The sequence below is a fragment of the Thermobia domestica genome, chromosome 15 (assembly GCF_964235325.1).
Source record: "Thermobia domestica chromosome 15, izTheDome1.hap1.1, whole genome shotgun sequence".
In the NCBI taxonomy this organism is placed as follows: domain Eukaryota; kingdom Metazoa; phylum Arthropoda; class Insecta; order Zygentoma; family Lepismatidae; genus Thermobia; species Thermobia domestica.
In genome coordinates, this window is record NC_137468.1 from 56741613 (window position 1) to 56762450 (window position 20838).

Consider the following 20838-nt stretch of genomic DNA (forward strand, 5'->3'; position numbering starts at 1 on the left):
GTAAAATTTAAGATGCTATTGACCAAAAGGATAGGACCTACGGGACTTCAAAATTTAAATATCCAAAAACATATATCATGGAATTATACGCGTTTAAAGTAAATATGTTGAAGATCGTTAAAGCAATCAAAGTAAAAGTTGCACAATACAATGAGAATAAAATACCGTATCAAAAACCACAAACGGTGTTGCCACCTGTGAAGCTGTATTGCCAACTCAGCATAAAAATATATTGTTTGAAATAGTATTATATAGAAGTGTGCACAGATGTAAAATGCACTATTATCACTAAGCATAGGAGTGAAGTGCAATGGTAAAATGTTGCACATTGTTGTAACTACGTGTGCTGAAAATGTACAATGGGGAAATCTGATATGTGGCGACATATGGCAATAAAGGAATGCATTAGAAAAAGTGAGGGCTTCCTCTTAGATGATTATTTCTTGATCCTTCGGTAAATTAGTTGTTTATTTGTTATTGCGCGTATATTATTTTGACGTGAATTACATTTTATTTAAGGTAAAATTGCCCAATTTGTAGGATTATTGCGGTGGGCCTTGAAGATTCTACGTACTTGCAGGATCGAACTGAGGATCGGCCATGTGTACTTGTATGCTAACGGAGGATAGTCCTTTTTTGCACTACACGTGTTACGATATGTCATTAAATTTCATCTACCAACCTAAATCATAGTACGTAGTTAAAAAAAATAACTTGCACATGCAAAATGTAATATGTCCCCGAAAATCGATTACTCATTGTGTTAAGAATTATCAGGTAAAGTAGTAGCCTACCCATATTGAACAACACTAACAACTAATACAATAAGAAAAACAAACGAAAACTTTAGAAAAATACTGCACTGTTGTTATGAAGAGTGTGTCATATGAAATTACATAATAAAAGATTGAGAACGAAAAGGAATAAGATACAAGACTACTGACTTAACCACAGGCAAGCAGACAATACTTCACAAAGGCTGGAGTGCAAATCTAATAGAGGATCTTCCAATTATAAGATAAATTTCTGATATTGCAATTCGTTATTCGGTATACCACACTTATCATCTTGGAACATTAATCCACTACGTTCCTGCACAGTTACTTTAACAATTATATTATGTAGTAGTTTTAAAAAAAGAAATTTTCAGTGTACACTGATTATTATTACTGTTGTTATATTACAGATGTCAGTAAAATATTACAGAAACTACTTACCTTTTCTCGATAAGCACCTTTCAATTAATAGGATCAAGTGAAACATAAAAGCAGCAACTCCAAAAGACAAACGCAGTGCGTTGTTAAATTTGTTTCGATAATGCCAGATTTGTATAATTAGAAGCATTGACACTTTTCCAAATCAAAGTGAAGGAATATTTTATTCAGCCAATGGTTAGATGGATCAAATATACCATCGGGCTCTTTATCCGTTAATTATAATATCGATATAAAAAGATATTCATATGTTTTATATGTTTTAAATAATAGGATTTTGGAATGTCGTTGTCAGGACAACATACATAAATAAATGGATTTTTATTCAACGGAGTTTGACATTTTAATGGCTTAATAATCTTAAAAGAACCGCTCTAAATTGGTGCCGAAACCCGGGAATTGGTTGTATCGTTTAGAAGTATAAGGTAAAAAACGAGCAACATTGAGCCTGATATTAATTGTACCATTTTAAGAAGTTGCAAGATAATATCTGGAAATATCACGAGTGCTACGGATAGCCAAAATATACACACTGATATCAGTTTTCCAGAAAACATATTGGATGTTTTAAAGGGAATATCGTAACAAATTAAGGATCAAGCTCGGGACCAAGCTCAACAGTTTGAACAGTTAGATAAAAAGATGAATCTCCAAGCCCAACATTTTGACGAAAAGTTAGAGCATTTGCAGCAACTTAACGATGGCAAATGGGATCAAGTACAGCAGCAGTTGATCCAGATGAATCATCAAGTGAACGCAAAGTTTGAGCAATAACATAATATAATGGAACGAAAGGATCAGCAAATGAAACAGGTTTAAGAAATGTCACCACAGGTTAATATGAGTGCTTTAAATGAATCTGAACCTTCCACAGAAACAACGGAGAAAGCAAATTTTGAATTTACATTAGTGAAATTTACTGAGTTTTCACAAAAGCATACTACTGTATTGGTTGGAACAGACTATCCTAACTTTTCTTTTCAGTCGAATGTTTTTGATTGTCTTATGGATGCTGCGTGTAATGATGATTTTCGTTTACATCAAAGTGTGAAAAGTTACCTTCCTTTTCGTCTAGTGAATGCTATTGACTACTTGAATTTACAGTATCATGTTGAGTATGTATCATTTCATGATATTAATCCTGAAGACGAAGTAATGATAATAGAATCATTTAATGGTATGTACATGACATTAGTAGCAAGAAGAAAGTTGATTCCAGTATCTGTGAAATTCAGAAAGAAACGTGTGTTCCCACCAATGTTTGTATTGATTGGCCGATTGAGTTAAAGCTGTTGAACTGTGCATTTAATGACAAGACTAATATGATAATAGTGAGCAATCCGACGATGTCCTTACGGAACATAATACAGTGCGTTGATTTCAATCATCTAAGCATGACATTACGAGATTTTGAAAATCTTTCAATGGTCCAATACAGTGATAACTCGAACCAAACTAACATTAATCGAAACCAACTTCGATACATTCATGTGAGATTAAAGAGTGATCCTAGTGTATAAGATAATGTAAAATACAAATGTACCGGTAAGTAACCAAACCAAACAACAGAAGAGAAAGTCAAAATGATTGGCGAAGAGAACATTGGATTGACAGAAAGAAAAGGAAATCAGACAGAAATTATCCACTTGACAACAATGTGGCTACTTCTAAGAAGCTAAATAGAGATACATCGGATGCTTCGAGGGAGTCTTTGCGGAACAGAAATCATGGCAGTACAGACTACCGTGGATATCATGCAAAGGACAAGTACAGATCCGTTAGGAGACACGACATTTCGCAACCAGCAAAACGAATGAGAACTGAACCTTATTTTCCCGGTAAGATAACCGAACCTAACCTTATTAGTAACAGTAATAGTGATCTGTAACTGAACCTAATCCAAGTGTAGTACGACTACTTACATTTAGAAAGCATGTTAGTATTAGATCTGATTTCCATTGAAGTAAATTTCGCATAAATTTCATAGATGGCACATATTCTCAAAGTAAGAAACTAAGAACTGTAAAGATAAATAACGCGAAAAACTGTATTCCGATTTATGACATTCAGAGCAACTTGAATGAATTCGTTGGTCACGTAACTTAAGCTAAAGTTACGGTATCCGAGAAAATCATATTCAATTGATTCTTGTTTTGTTCCACCGTAAATATCGTTATGATTTTATTTTTAGTTGTACTTTATTTAAATTCTGTGACGGTAATACATTCGTTTAGAATTGCTACTTTTTTTGCACATTCTTTAAAACGTACTAGAAGTAAATGAATGGATGAAATTAGTCAAAACATTAGTTCCGTCTGAAATTGTGACTAAGGTTAATTTTGTTCTAATATCAATTATCATGTTTTATTTTAAGTCTTATTGTTATTGTTGAAGATATATGTACTCGATCTTTTTTCGTACAAAGAACAACCATATGAATATCATAAATATATCTCTTTCAAAACCGTCTTCATTATGCCCAAGTAATATTAACTTGTAGCAAGCATTTAATGGACCCGAAAAAGGACTTAAAATTAAATAACTTATAAGTCAAATGTGCCTTATCGTCGTTGAAATGTATAAATAAATGAAGTCAATGATAAAATTTAAAATAAATATAATAATATTGCTAAAAAATTAAATATGATATATACCGGTATGTATATTTATATGAATTGTAATTTTCAAGTATACGAGGTGCATTCGAAAACTCGAATGATTAACATGTAAAGGTAAACGGTCCAAAATTCTTTTTCTTTTTATTGAGTAAATAAATAAGAAGGAAAAAGTCCGCCTAGCGCCATAATATACAACAGTACGTTGTATATTTGTATATTTTTACTACTTGTAAATCCTTATTTTATTTGGGCGTAAGATATTTTCAAATATGTACTAGGCTGATTATGTGATTCGAAGAAGAAAAAAAGAAAAATATGTTAATTATAACATCGATGTAAAAAGATATTCATGTTTTATATGTTTTAAATAATAGGATTTTGGAATGTCGTTGTCAGGACAACATGCATAAATAAATGGATTTTTATTCAACGGAGTTTGACATTTTAATGTCTCAATAATCTTAAAAGAACCGTTCTAATATGACCATTTTATCATACCGTCGTCGTTCTGGCAGGACTCACTAACTCCATGAGTGTAGTTACTGTATGTTAATGCAGAAAATTGAACAACCAAGAACAGTAAAATGATGTATATAGGAATAAGAATATAGCATTATAGGTAGAATGTATATTTGCTTTAATTAATATAGCCTAACTGGTTTTAAGAATGTTTTTCCAGCATCGAAACTGTAATATCTCAAAACTTATAATGCTTTTTATAAAAATGATTTTATAACATGTAATAAAAATATAAACAATTTAAATAGTATGTACCTTATGTGTAAGCTTATATGTTACTTATCTAAATTATACCTGTCGGTTTTGTGACGAATTCTCTTATTTCGAAAGCTCTATATAATAAATTACCAACTTAATTTCAATATTAGTAGTCACCAACTTTATTAATAAATATAAAACTCGGAGCATTTTAAAGTTACCAAAGAGTCATGTCGGGAAGTGCGATATTTTCTCCGATGTCAGGACTGTCCCGACAAAATCGAGACGCATGGAAACCCTAATCTAAACTTGAAGAAGAAACAAGTAAAATTAACTCCAATAAAATTTCAGTTCTGTTTAAAGAAAAGAAAGTTCTTCATATAACAGTGGACAGGATGGATTCAGGATTTTCTGGCGGTGGTTTGCACCAATGACGTGGGGGTTACATCTGTATTAAATTTGAATTCTCTTAATGTCTTTGGGGATGTGTGACATAAGGAATACTGTTTTGATTGGTAAATACTTTTAATTAAACCTTCAGAAAATATACTTAAACTATTGCTTTTGCTAAATTCCACTTTCATTTAAGCCCTATATGGAAACATGACGGCAGAAGGTTTCGGAAAGTGTTGCTATTTTCACTACTTGCTTCTTGTTTTACAAATGTATATTTACAACGAAGGGGGTGCATATGCACTGGTGCATCTCCCTTAAATTCGGGCCTGTCAGTGGGGTAAGAAGAAAATTTGTTGTTGCTATTACCACCGTCGACTGCCAGTACATAATTTATATTAAATCCTGTAAGTGATTAAAAGTACTGGGATTCTTATTTGTATTTTATAAAAAAAAGTGTTTAACGTTTAATATTAGTAAGTGAAACATAATATATTGATGTTTGTATTTAATTTCAGGAATATCAACAATTGTGTTCATCCACAACAGATACTGAAACGTAATATTCCTTTTATAAAAAATCACTAATGGCACATAAACAATCAATACACAGTAGTTAATTTATTTTCTCAGAAATACACAATGTAGTCGCTATGTACTATTAAGTAAATTTTATGAAGCTATTTGTAAATAGTTGTGCTTTTATGAATCTCACAGAACTTTCATGTCAGAAGTTACGATTTCCACCTGTAATGATTAAGTGTTTCCCAACCTTTTATACGTTTCGGAGAATGCTCTATTTTAATATCTACATGGATTACGCAATATTCTTGACTCAGTTCACCTGTACAAGTCAACACCAAAAGTGTATAACTAGTATAAATTTCTTTTATTAATATCATTCAATCAAATGAGTTCATGATAAATACGAGGGTGATCTGAAAAGGAATGCCTCCATGACTGTAGCTGCATGTCTCTGTCTCCGTCCTTTGTCATGCACTTGCCTCAACACGTGATTAGATGCGTAATCCCCTCGGAGAATTCCGATGATTGTTGTCGACACAAGAATTGAATATTAACTGTCACCTCGTCTTTCAAACAAACGTGATATCTCTTAAAGTGCTCTTTCAGCTTTGGGAAGAGGTGAAAGTCTCAAAGTGCAAGATCAGGGTTACACCACGGATTCAGTAGAATCTCCTTGAACTGCAGGTGCTGCAAAATATCTTGTGTTTTACGGTTCGTTATGGTGAAGGATGTTGTGCTTCAGAATAGAGTCTAAACTCTTGAGGATTTGAAGCAACCGTAAGTGGAACTTATCCAATATTTCGACATTTCGTTGAGAGTTTATCGTGGCACTATGTTCCAATATGTCAACGAATAAAACAGCTGAGAAATCGCGAACAAAAATGATCACTATGAGATTTCTTAAAGATTGTACTACCTTGAATTTCTTCGAACACAAAGATGTGGAATGATGGTACTTCAACAACGATTGTCTCTTGTTTACGGGGTCAAAACTACTCGTACACGATGCATCTCCTGGAAACATACGCTGGAGAAAATCCTCATATTCACGCACTGAACTAATATATCCTACGAAATATGCTGCTTTTGATCTTTGTGATCCTCTTTCAGCATCCGCGGAACCGAACGAGCACACACCTTGTGAGTCCCCAGCATCTCGGTTATGATAACGTACACTCTTACTTGGAAAATGTTGAGTTCCGCGAAGATCTATCTCTGTTTGATTTTACAGTACTGTAAATCATATCATCCACATACTGTTCTTCTTTTGCGCTAAAAGGATCATCTAATACGAGGTACTCTATAAGACACGTAACTTTTGTATACGGTGTAATCTTTACAGCTTTGTTCAGTTGTCCCACAGCTTTCTATGTAGTAGAATTTATTTTTACCTTGTTTGTTCAGGTGTACCACAGTTCCGATAGTACCTTTCCATTACCTTCAAGAAGGTTAAATGTTTTGAAACAAAATAAATACTAGTGGTAGAGGTGAAAGTATCCATTGTGCGTAGTTCCATGTTATGAAGCGATCTAGAGGGGGCAATGCGAATATAGAGCTCTTGACCACGGTCATATTGAAGTGGGTGCTCAATACGACTCCAATGCCTCTTTTCCTCCACCAGCTCTGCCACAAACCTGAGTGGACCTCAGAGCCTCTAGGTGCGAAGACGGTGGAAAATTTATAAGGATTTAATCATCCCGGAAATTAAAACCAAAGGCGGAAACCGAAATCCAACATGGGCCCTCCACGTTGCAGTTAGTTGTTCTACTGCCCTAGACCCCAAGGTCAGTGCTGACTACAGTTTTATTATTGATCGTTTTATAATTTTAAAAATATGACAAGCTAATGATTTTGAATTTGTATCAAATGCAAATTCAGGTGGACCCTACAGTAATCGTTAACAATGACATTTTTAAACCTTGACTGGAAGTAACCCCCTCGGGAGACAACATTTTACGATAGGTATACATTTCGATGCAGAATTAAGTATAGAAGGTTTCATGCCGTTCTCAAGATAGGGCCGCGGGACAGACCGGGAGGTTATAATAGACAGAAAAGACAATAACAAAAGCGTCCTGTAGAAACCACTAATAAAAAGAACCTAAACTCATGATGAATGAGTCTTTTACGATTCAAAGATTATTCTTCCAGAAACACACACTTTGGATGTAGTGTATTATTTCTAGATTGTGATCATTCCATTACGAGATAGTAGTATCCATAGTAAGTGTACGCGACTTCTGTTCTTAGAATTACTGATAGTAATACTATTAGCAGCAGTATGTAGAAAGATGAGGTAGTAGTTACAGTAATACGTAGCAATACCTGCAATGTTTTTTTCACGATATAATTTTTTATACTATGTCTAGTTTTCTTTGCTAAGTTGCTACTTTTGAAGATTCTTCATGAGTTTTTGTTCTACCTTGGTAATAATTACCATGTCTTTCCGCACCCCATTTCAGAAGTCATTAGATAATATTCCTAAATTTTTTCCATAATGTGTAGTCTTGTTTAAGCAAACCAAGTTGCCCACATTCATTTTGAATATCATGTTCTCCCAATTCCAAGAACACAATGTTAATAAATTGCCTTAAAATAGAGACCACAAACAGGCAAAAATATTCAAAAGCAGAAGTAGGCAGGTATGGTAATTCTGGGTGAGACTAGACATGTACTACTTTGTGTTCAGAACGCTGTAAGTTTTGTTCATTCATTACAAAGTTTTAATTAAAACGTTGCGTCTAATATGCACTTTTGGTGATGGCAACACAGCAATGGATTTACATTACAGTCTGTATTTATTTTACAATATAATTTTAATTCTATACTTGTTTGCTAATATGACGTTCACGGAGCTGCATTGTTTACATTTTCCGTCATTTCTGACGTTTGAAAATGTGATGCTAATGGTAGTTGGGCTTCTGTAATTTGCACAAAAGTTTCATACATATTTAAAACGAAAGTTCTCTTATTATCACTGTGTCTACAAAACTATATATTAACATTCGTTCTGAATATAACGAAGTAAAATTATGTTAGCTCTTAAAATTTTAAATACAGTTTCGCAGAAATCTAGTTGGGAATCGCTGAAATTAGGTACTGAAATATTCAACAATATTGAATTTTAATGTCTTGTTTATGTTGTGAATTGAAAATATGAAGCAAATTGCATGTGAAGTGAATGAATAATTTATATATATTGTATGATTCTTTCTATTTGAAACACGTAGATAGGTGTGAGCTCTACACACTTTTTATCACATTACACAGGATTTTTCTTTCACTCTTTTTTAAATCTCAAATCTTTAACACATTGTATATGTTTTTTACCATATGGCACAAATTCTTCTTGCATGACGTAACAAGAAAATCAATACTCAATATTAACAGTAATTGATATCTATCATTGAGCCAGAGGCGGCTCTTGAGAAAAAACACACTGAAAACTAACTTTGTATAACGTAAAGGAAACGGATTCAGTGTATACAATAATTAGTACTCTTAGGTTTTAGTGATACGAGTTCAATTTTTACCGATTTATCTTACTTAAAGAGTTGCCATAGCATAGATAGAAATGTTTGATGATATGCAGTATATTAGTTGCGTTTAAAAGTGAAATAAGGAAAGAGCTTTCTTTCATTCTGTCCCGTTTTCATTCTAATCAAATTCCTAAATGAGATAAGACTGCTTTTGTAAAACAAAATAGTTTAACGTCGACACGCTCCGGATCACTATCAGTTCGTTCCTCATTTTTTTTTAACTTACAGTAGGAATCTTTCAAAGAGTAAAAACAAAATAAGGTAAGTTTGACGAGGAAGGGAAAATATTGCCGAAGTACCCTCCAGAGTGCAGAAATAAATATAAGGTAAGGGAATATGAAGGAGGAACAGTTTGAGTACAGAAATGGAAAGTAGAAAAATATGAGGAAATAATAGGTAGATTTGACAGTCGCAAGGAAGACATGATTGAAGAAGCAACTTGAAAAGTGCTGAAATAATGGGTTGGAGGGAGATTCTAAAAACGTCAGCAACTCCCACATTTGTACCCATTACAATAATGGCTACTGTTGTTCATCCGTATCTTTATCAAGGAATGATTTTGGTGTAGTTTAGAAAAATAAAGTGGATGAAGAGTATTGTGCTTTGTCTTCCAGACGAAGATATAGAAATATCATGGGCGCCCTAAGAAAATTTTCTAGAGGGGGCCTATCTCCATGGTTGTTATATTACGTCTGGTATTTCTTGTATATAATATACGTGGTTTGCTATATTACATACACAACTTCGTGCACCAGGGGGCCGGAGGTATATTATATAGTTTCGTCATATAGTTTCGCAGGTATGCTGCAGTGTGGTGTAAGTTGTTTGCGTGTATCTTCGTCCAGTCCCGACTTCTTTAGCAGTGAGGCTGTTCTTTCTACAACAGGTGTTGTATCTCGTGACAAGGTGGTATATGCTTGATCTCGAAGTAACTGTGAAATCTTCTCTTGATAGACATCTGTGGGAAGCACTACAGTGATGTTTCTTTTGTCAGCTGGTAGAATAGTGATACATGCGTCTTCTCTTACTGCTTTAAGTGCGATCCATTCGGCTTTGCTAATGTTTGTTCTGGGCATGAAGGCTCTTTTCAGGACCACGCTTGCTTCCTGACGCATTTCTTCTGCTGTATCGTTGGAAAGTTTGCTAACTGCTTGTTGTATGGTGGCTATGATGTCTATAGCCGGAATTTTCTTCAGTGTGATGGCAAAACTCAGCCCCTTCTTTAGTAAGTTGGTAGTGTTTTCATCCAAAGGTGCATTGGTGAGGTTTACGACCACTTTCTCTGCTTCGATTCCGTGTTTGATTGGTGTGGCTGCTTTTAGTCGATTGAATTTTTTAATTTGTTTAATCGTCCTTTTGGTGCGTGACATATCGTCCAATGCTGCTGAAGACATGTCGACCCATTCACAATCTATCGGTGAGAGACAGCCAGCTAGTTCCAGGTGAGTTGTTAGAAGCTGTCGGTCCGTACTATCCAGCTGCTAACGGATGAAATCTATGCGTTCTTTTACAAGTGCCATACTTGTGTCTTAAGATACTTGAAATTCCACGGACAAAGGAATTCCTGTGGCATCTAATAATCAGCATCCGAATATTAAATTCACGATGGAAGTTTAACAAGAAGGACGTCTACCATTTTTTTGACATCATTATATACAGAAGGCCGGATGGCAGCCTAGGCCATAGGGTATACAGGAAACCAACACATACAGATTTATATCTGAACGCAGTTTCCATCACAAAGCCCAAAGGCTTGGAGTGCTCAACACCTTAGCACATAGAGCATTCTCCATCTCCGACAAGGATTGTTTAATAGAGGAACTTAATCACCTTCGCAGCACAATGCTACAGAATGGAGACTCAATGAGATATATAAATATGGCCCTGAAAAGGACCAGAACAAATGACACTGACAACAAGGACAAAAGTACAGAAGAAACTGTGAATGACGAACAGAAGAACACAATCTGCCTCCCATACACCGGGAACACTTCTGGAAAGCTCAGCAGACCCTTTGCCAGGTACAACATCATGACAATATACAAACCTCCAGCAAAAATAAAAAAAACTTAATACGACCAACCAAAGACGACCTGGGCCTCCGAACTCCTGGAGTTTACCGCATTCCGTGTGAATGGGGTAAGTAATATATTGGACAAACAGGACGAACCATTGAAGCCAGATGCAAAGAACACAACAGTTACATCAAACTAAGCCATTTTAACCACAATTCAGAAAAGTCCAATCATACATACATGAGTATATATATTCCATATACACTCTATTGCATCATCATATTCGCTGAAGATGAAGACGATGTCAGCCCTCGAAACGTCGCCTAATATAACGTTATTTACCTGGCTGCTAGCCCGAGATGACCTGTTCAAAATACGTTGCCAAGAAAGCTTCAATAGATACTTTAGATTCCTTTACGGGGAAGAAATACTTCGCAGTATTCACTATCTACAAGAACTACGAAGCAAGAAGGCACGTCTTTTATGCAACTTAGCCTTCCTCTTGAGATGCAGAGACCAATCTTTAATTTTTGGGCCTGATTACGTATTTACGTATAAGCTAAACAAGCTATAGCTTATAAGTAAATCAGGCACTCCTCGCGCTGCATGCTCCCACTTTTTTCAATCCACATGGAGAAAGTGTTAGCTAATTTTAAAATGGAAGTAAGAGAAAAACATCATTGTTGCTCAACTCTGAAACAAACAAAGAAAAAAAACAATGAAGTGAATATGTCCGAATTTCGCAAATATATGCCTGCGAAGTCCCGAGAAACCTGTAAATTTGCATTGTATTTGATTTGCATGTTCGGTATCAGTACCATATTCTGGCAGCAACGTGAATTACTTTTCTCACTTATGAATAGAACAGGTTCCCAGAACGATCTAGGTTAATGCAAATTAATTTGACATCATATCTGCAAATCTCTAGCGCAAGCAGAACCTCTCCAGAAATCCGAAAGCCTGGGAAAATGTCAAATGACAGGAAATAATCAATAAGTATCAATCGGGATGTCCTTACATGTTTCTTATTTTTTTTTTATAAAAATACGTGTTGCCTCTTTTTAAATAAATCAATTAAATATGAAAATGGTTATTATTTTCTTGCGCCCTGCACTATTGTACACTGTTGACAATTTAGTCCACTTCAGATACTGTGTTTTACATATCTGCTGTATAATAATAGAAGGAGCGAATGTATGTAATTTTATATTCCATGAATGAACATGTTTATTTAACCCACCAATGATGATTTGATAGATCGAAAAATTTTTAAATAATATTGGAAAGTATAGGTAGGCTGCTATGCCGTCAAATTCGAAGCATATTAGCTAGAAATTATTTATTTGAAATCAACATTTGTAATAGAAATTAGTATAGTGTTTTTACAAGTAAAAGTTACTTCTAGTTGGTGTAAAGAACAGCCGTTGGTTGAGTATAGCGTGATTAGAAACAAGGCGAATTCTCAAACGGAACTTTTCAATTTCTTATTATACATTTTTAGGAAGTGTTAGTAGTTACTAATCCATAAAAAAAGAGAAATAACCTAATATAAACTCTAAATAACTCGTATGCAAAGCATAATGAAACTAGTGTATAGATCATGCTTGGTATTCGCTTTCGATATAATATTTAACCATGGTCACCGTGATTTCGCGATGCTCTTGTGGCTAAGAGGTTAGCACACACCCCTTTCGTGTGGGAGACCCGGGTTCGATTCCCGGCAGAAGCTCCGAATCTGGTTCGGATCCCACATTAAGCTACACATCCACGTCTCATATAGTCTCCCTGCCTACAAGAATGCTAAATTGGAAATCAAATAAAATCAATTTGTAGCTCAGTGATCGAGGTCTCTCGATATCAGACCCGGACTGGCGCAAGTGGCTAGGCAGCGATCACCACTGGGACAGGGGCCAAATCAAAAGGGGGCTAAATGAAAATTTTAATAAAGAGGGGAGGTCAGGAGAAAGAAAAAAAAAACGTAGAAAACGTATGCTACAACTAATATTCTTGTGAACAGTTACGGCGGCAATGTGCATACATCAAGCTTGTTTCATTAAAATTTTATTGCGACTTATGTACCCTTAAAATAAGAATGGGCCATGCCAGCTTCAGAGTCATGTCGGTGCAAGGAATAACAATAGCAAATCCAGCACGCATTCTATCGCAGAATATAAAAGGGAGCCGAAAGCATAGTGGCCTGACAATACAATTGTTGAAAGTTTAGTTTCTTAGCCTAGGAAAAATGATTTGAAAACCAATCTGAGATCACTTTCATGATTTACGATATCACGGCTTTGGGCAGTGCCAATAGTACCAACAGTGCCCCCAGAATATTAAGAGTATCCCCCAGAACATTTTTCCTGAAAGAACGACTGGTTGCCAATTTTATCAGCCAAGAAATCGAACCGTAGTCAGTTATTCAAAGTCACACTATGAGGTAGTGTATGTCCTTATCGTCTCGTTCCGAAAATTACCGTGGGAACAGAGGTTAATGCTATTGTAACAAGTGGATTATGAATTATGAATTCTTGAATTTACAGCATTGATAAGTAAAGAATTAGTAAATCCTTTGTACGTAAGATGCTTCTTTTAAATGAGGCGTATAGTTTCTAAATCCGCCATCTCCAATTTTCAAAAAAAATGAGGTAACTAGATTTACTGGTATTTCTTTCCATGCCCTACATGATGGTGAAAAGAGTTGTTTGAAATGTCGCCACCTCCACCCTCAATTACTGCTTTAAAGTTCAGGGTATTCTTCAAAAGCCGCCATCTCCACTCAGCAGTGTGTTTGTAAACCCCATCATCTCGATTCTATTCTATTCTATGCTATGAAATGAAGACCGACGTTAATGAAAAAAAAGTTGCAAGATGTTGTTCAACTCCTAACGAAACACTTCGAAGAGAATTTTCGTGCTAATTCAAACTTAGCCATTTATGTTGATCCTGAAAAGAGACTGACTGCGTCAACAGAAGAAAGTGTAGATGAGGATTAGGCTGAATGCCAGTGTTTCGAACATGATTCTGATGAGAACTATATCTGAAAACAGTATAAAGATCACTTTCAATCTTTTTCTTGTTGGTAAACGTGGAATTTATTCCGAAGTTCCCATCCCATGATGTCAGGCTATGTTAGGTTAGGTTAGGTCCCAATGGGTTAGATTAGGTTAGCGAGTTGAGGTTAAGTTAGCTTATGTTATGTTAGGAGACGATATTTCTAAACGTGCTGGGAACTTCGGAACTTGACCCGTAAATGTAGCTAACGTACTATGATTAGATTTCATTTTTTTCCTTGATTGTGCACATTATAATGTCACCCAATAAGTTACTATCGTTTTTTAGATTCAGTTTACCTCCATCTACTGTTCTGTTCTGAAATAGTTATCAGAAATTATAATAGTAATGACTTGGAAGCAAAAAAAAACCGAAAAAACTTAAGTACGTTTGTTTCAAAGTCCTCCATCTCCAAAAGTTGTTTTCAAAATCCGCCATCTCCAAACTGATTTCTGCAATAACCGAGAAATGGAATGAGAGTGATTTTTGTCATTTGGTAGTTATAATGAATGTCCAGAAAGCAATAAAGTATTTATAAAAAGAAAATTTTATCTCACATAATCTCTGAGTTATCAGTTTTTCCTGTTTATCTCGAAACCGTTTATGAAGGAGATGGCGGATTTAGAAACTATACGCCTCAAATAAAACTGTAGCTACTGTTGAATTCGGCTTCATGGTTGTTGCGTATTCATATACTTCAATTGCTATTTCAGTAAGAGGTGGATATACACATAAATTTTGAATAAAATTAGGTAAATCGAATTGAAAATTCATTACACCACTTTCTGGTAGCAATATTAAGATTTACTATTGATAATTCTTTCCTGGTCTTTTATCACGTCGGAACCACAGTAGATAATTCTATTACGACCATCTTGGAGGCCTACATGTGCACACGATTTGCATAAATACACACAATCTGGGTACTTGACATAGTTCGTGAACCACCAGTGCTTACTTATATTCATTGCTTCACAATAATTTTTTGTCGTGCTTGTTCCGGAGGGTACATTCTCCGAAAAATATTTCGGGCTACCTACTTTGTAGCGTATCGTATCCCTTGTTCACGAATACTGAAACTTCCAGTGCTGACTTTAAATTAATTTGTCCATATTTCTTTATCAACAAATTATTTAAATCTCAGCCATCCCGAGGCGAGATAAAAAAAGATATATATATGCTAATGATTATTGTCCGTTTTGTTCTTGTAAGTGAAGAGTGCGGAAGAAAACAATAACAACCCTCATTTTAAAACCACGTGAGTTGGCTACAGTAATGCAATAATAAAATTCATGTGAGCTGAATTTCGGAAAGAATTCAAGATAGAAAACAAAGCATATTGAATACACTGAGAAAACAAAATTGTACTTGGCATACTTAAAAAAGGTAGGTTACATGCGTAATCCCTGTAGTTTTAGACTTACGAGGAAACCTATTCAAGTGTGACACGAAATTGTGGACGACCTTATGCGGAAACGAAGTGTTTTTTTGTACAATTAAACCCATTAGAGGGAAAAACCATTGATCTCATCCGTTCCGGAGATACGGCGGAATAAGGGGAAGGCTGCTGCTCCAATATTTAGCTAAGTTTTGAATATGTAGCAGTAGTACAAGTAAAATAGACTTTTAAAAATGAAGAATTTGTTCATCCACGAAACTTTACTCATACGCTTACATTAGACATGACGGTTACAAAACCGAAGAGTCCATAAAAATTCTAGTGTAAGAATGTTTTGAAAGGGGAAGGCGAAAATAACGAAGTTCAATTGTTGGTTGAAATAGGCGTGTAAGGTGTCTATGTATAGGTTTCTTGGTACCAATGTTCGTAGGTTTCTCTAAGAAAATTTCCCCCGACAGACACAAAATTTTCCCTTTCCTTGTGAAATATATCCCTAATTTGTTGAGTTTTACAAAAGAAATAAACAAGATACACAGAAATACACCCAGCCAACAATGACCGTAAATTATGTTACTTTGAACAGATATACACACACATACACATACACTATTATATTTTATTGGTTTATTTCTGAAGAACAAAGGAAATTTTAAGCTTTTATATTGGTCAATTAGTTAGTTCGAGAATTTCCCTGAATTTTCAAGTTTTATCGAAAAATCCCTTTTTTCCCTTTCTGCAAAATTTAGCTACGAAATTTCCCTCGATAAGGGAAATTTCCCTCAAACTACGAAACTGCTTGGTACGCTGAATAGAATAAAAGTACTGTATAATTAGGTCAAATAGGATGAAAAATATAAAATATGGTGGACCTTTGCAACAATATGTGTTTATATTTCATATTATTTGTTTTGTTCTTCTATAGTACTGTTGCACAGAATATGACATTGTATTTTTGTTCACATAATAACGTCTCTGTTCTTTTGGCAATACAATTAATACATTTTCATATAACTTTTTCTCATTTTCTTCGTACTAAAGACATGATATATTAGCAAGTAATATCATACAATTTTGTTTTTCGCGTCAATGGTGTTATTCCTCAAAGACCCTTCTTTTTCCGGTCCCACGTGACATCTACGCCACTTACCTCAACATTCAACAAAATTTTCATTTGCTCTGGTGCATCATTCTTAAAGTTTAAATGCAATTTTCAAACATATTCACTCGCAACATAGCCGAAAATTACAAACTTTCATAGCACTAGTTTTCTCTTACCCCTCTATATCTCTATATCCCTTACCCCTCTATATCTGTATTGTTCACAAAGAGACTTCGATTGCGCATAAACTCGTCCACAATTTCACGTCACACTTGAATCGGTTTCCTCGTTAGTGTATGTATAACTGCAGATGTATAACTGAAACGTATAAGTGTTCCATCTATACGTACTTTCCGTATGAAACAATATAGGCGGTCAGGATCTCACATACAAATGGACGTATATAACATATGGATGACAAAGGTAACATACATAGGCCTATATGAATATAAAATAAGAAAGACTGTTATATATCAGAACTCTTGTAATATAACGGCAATGCCTATGTATCATACAGATAGCGTATCCTCCGTACTGATTTCTGTAATAAGCAAGAGGATACCGTATATTTGTATAATATACCGCTGTCCGGAGAACGGATTTTTCTCAGCGTACGCTGTTGCTTCAAACTTGAACTCTTTCGACAATTCAGCTCACATGAGTGTTATCATTGTTTTCCTGTAACTAACTCGCTTGGTTTTAAGATGCTTATCATTGTTTTCCCCCCGAACTCTTCAAGTATTTTACATAACATAAACCCTGATTCTATATTATGGTTTTTGTGGTGCAATGTACGGTGTGGCTACCAAAGAAATGTGTGCTTTTATCTAAGATAATAGTGTGCTTTTATTGTGGGGAAAATAGTGGACAATTGTGGTAGTGGTAGTTGGGAGAGAGTGAAAATTCGGGGCCAACACAACATGTCAGCCGCCAGGCAATCTAGTAGTCAATTCGGCCCTGCTCGTTATATTCCAGATCATCTGAGTTTGTGGTGGAGAGCATCGTGCCTGTGGATTTTCTTTGGGTTTTCTTCTTTCCTCCCATATTCTGACACGATAAAATATTTCCATAATTTATTTTATATCACTTAAAGCACGTTCTATAGTATTTAGTTTTCTACATATGTCACTTGTTTATTATTATAATTCCATTGTAAACAGACCTCAAACAACACGGTGTTGCATAAGGAGGACCTTTCTTCGAACCAATTAAGTGTGTTATGAAAAATGTTTTTATATATTTTTTTTTGAGTGGAGACACGAAATTAGAAGGTTCATTAAGATTTATAGCTTCTTCTCGAATTAAAGATTGTCCTCAGGTTATGGTGATGACAGAAAGTTCTGAAATTATTGTACAGATTGATTGTACCTGATAATTCAAATGGGAACCATGGTGGGTTAGTAGTAGACGCTGATCTCTGCTGCGTGGAATCCCTGGTTCTATTCCAGCCAGTGTCTACTGACGGACAAAAAACAAGCGCGTAGGTTTTCTCGGGGTTCTTCAGTTTCCTTTGATTTTTTTCCACCGTTTAATTCATTGTCATCAACTTAGCGTCAGTATGTAATTAATCGTTTCACTTCAAACTACAAATTTCACTTAACTTCACACAAAATAATGCATTTCTCTCGATATATCTTACATAACAAAGGTCTATATAAATTGAATTGACATCTTGGGCAATGCGAGCTAGTTTCCAACTCGGATAAAATGGGTATCACATGTCTCATATTTACACGCACAACGTTTTTCCAATAATGTAATTTTAATGGAAAAGTTAAAAATAAATCCGGCATTTTGCGCAATGTGGACAAATGTCGATTTGGAGGAAATGAGTATCCTTCGACAATAAGTGTAAATGAATTATATCAATGCAGGTCCTCGTTTTGCGGAGGGCCATTTCCGGTAAAACAGTTTTTTCGGTTTACGGAAACCACACTTTCCGTTCTCCGCTTTTCCGGAAAATTTTGTGTCTTTCTTTTTCAATTTTCCAGTTTTCCGGGAAAATATTTTTCGCTTTCATTTTTCTGAAAACTATGTCAATTCCTAAATTATAATGTTCTCTTAACTACTGCCAGGTGTCTACCCTCAAGCAGTCGCATAATCGAGGAATCCTCGGAAACTCACGTGTGGGGGGGAGGATAACTTGAGTACGGTACATCTAACATTATTGACTTTATTGTTTGAACATTATGGTGTATGTTCATGTAAATTTAATAGCGGATGATAGGAGAACAATAGAAAGAAATGCAGAGGTCTTAATAAACGCTTGCATGGACATGGGTTTAGAAGTAAATGCAGAGAAAACTATATAGATCAGTGGCGTATTTCTGATTTTGTTTTTGTGAGCTTGGCTAACTTAGTTCCTGGAAATGTGAAAATTCTGGAGGATATTTCATTTACTTTAGTATAGTAAATACAATTTCCTGGGAGGGGGCTTAAGCTCGGAAGCTCCTCCTTAAATACGCCACTGATATACATGGAGGTTCGTTGGGATCGTAATACGATAAATTATGAGAGAGTTAAAATATCAAATAATACTTTTGATAAAGTGGATACTTTCAAATATCTAGAATCAATATTAACAGCGAAAACCATATTCACATTGATACCTCCGAGTCCCATAGGCCATAGATTTAGTTAGTTAGTTATTATTAGAAAATATATTTATGTAAACAAACAACTGTACGTTTAAAGGAGGCTAGACACAGGGAGAGCTGAGCCGCTCCTGGGTACCCCTAGCTACAGGATTCTCTCAGTTTTAGTTGATAATTAAGGAAAAGGCGCTTTCCTTGATCAGAACATTATTATTATTATTATTATTATTGCAAATAATTCTCTATTGTAGGGGTACGGTGGCTCAGTGGCAGAGCATTCATTTCAGATGCTTAGGGTCTCTGGTCCGACCCCAAGCAACCGTGTTCGTGGGTTTTCTCGGGATTCTTCCGTTTACTCCAACTTTAATCATTCCACCATTGCATTCATTTCTCATCATCGTTGTCTCCTTTAGCCTAGCCGATATATTTGTGGGACATAAAACTGAAATATTTCATTTCATTGTATAATTCCTCATGGAGTTGATCCTACCATGCCAGTTACAGGTTAAAATATATTGTAATTTTAAATCAAAACGTTGTACTCGTATGATAATTATTAAACCAAAACGTAACTATTTTTCTTTTCCTTTCCAGCATCAGTATCGAGCATGTTCAAAGTTCAACGTAAATTGTCTGGAGCAGGGCACACTTTATTCTTCCGTTCCGCCACATCTCCGTCCTCGACAGAATTCCGTGTTTGTGGGGAGTTCCACTTTGGTAACCCTCCCCATGAACCCACCGAGGAGGGTGAAGTCTGCAATGGACATCCAAACCCTTGTTCTTAATGAAACGACTTCCGCTGAGCGACTAATGCACTCTCTCCAAGTTACGAATGTTTGAGCAGTTCTTTTCTTGTTGTATTTATGTACGGGGTGATTTCAGGGTTTCTGTTAAAATATTTTACAAATGAAACAAAGCGTACACATGCAGAAACGAAATGGTCGAAAATTGGCTTTGTTCTTTCTTCAGAGACAAAATGTATTTTGATACAATAAAGAACAGTTGTTAATGAGCTTAGAATATATGGTCAGGAAATTTTAGAAAATCAATTTACTTTGATTAAGAAATAGCTTAATCCGAAATATTTGAATGACTGGTGCAGATAAGGTTATGCGTTAGACGAGACAACACAAAATATTTGTATCTAAATTTGAGACGAGACAGAGCTCTTACAATAGAAACATACATTTTTACAGAAAATATAACTTCTGCCACACATTTTCGAGACAGGAAAGCTTCATTGCCTGTCCTATGTATGTTTCTGACGGTAGAAGTCTCCAAATGGGTCAGATAATACTCTCATATTTATGATGATATGCCATGGAATCTTACCGTTCTGAATTGACAAGGAACGTAAAGTGTTTTTTCCTTGCTAAAAGGTGTACACATACGGAAAAGGAGGAGAGGTCAGGTTTATTGATAATTTTTTAAAAGTCCTATCTTTCTGTATATTTTCAAATTAGAATTACTTTCATACATGCAGCAGTTATTCTCAGGACTTATTATATGTACGTATGCCTTAGAAACTGTCATATTTGCAAGTAAGATAATTGAACAGATAAATAAAAATGAAATAAATTATGGTTCTATTACAATTGTTTTAAATTGTTCTATACAGATAGAAATTATTTAAAGATACGAATCATTTTTGTTTCCATAGACGAAAATATCATA

The 20838-nt window shown here is 35.1% G+C and overlaps 1 protein-coding gene across 1 annotated transcript in view; it reads left to right on the plus strand.

The window, feature by feature from the left end:
* LOC145671500 (uncharacterized) overlaps positions 1–20469 on the plus strand; it is a 136225-nt gene extending 115756 nt beyond the window's left edge. Inside the window, exon 4 of the mRNA XM_081740689.1 lies at positions 19759–20469. Coding sequence (XP_081596815.1) covers positions 19759–20004 — 246 coding nt within the window. The 3' untranslated portion in view covers positions 20005–20469. The remainder of the gene's footprint in view (positions 1–19758) is intronic.
* The last annotated feature ends 369 nt before the right edge of the window (positions 20470–20838 follow it).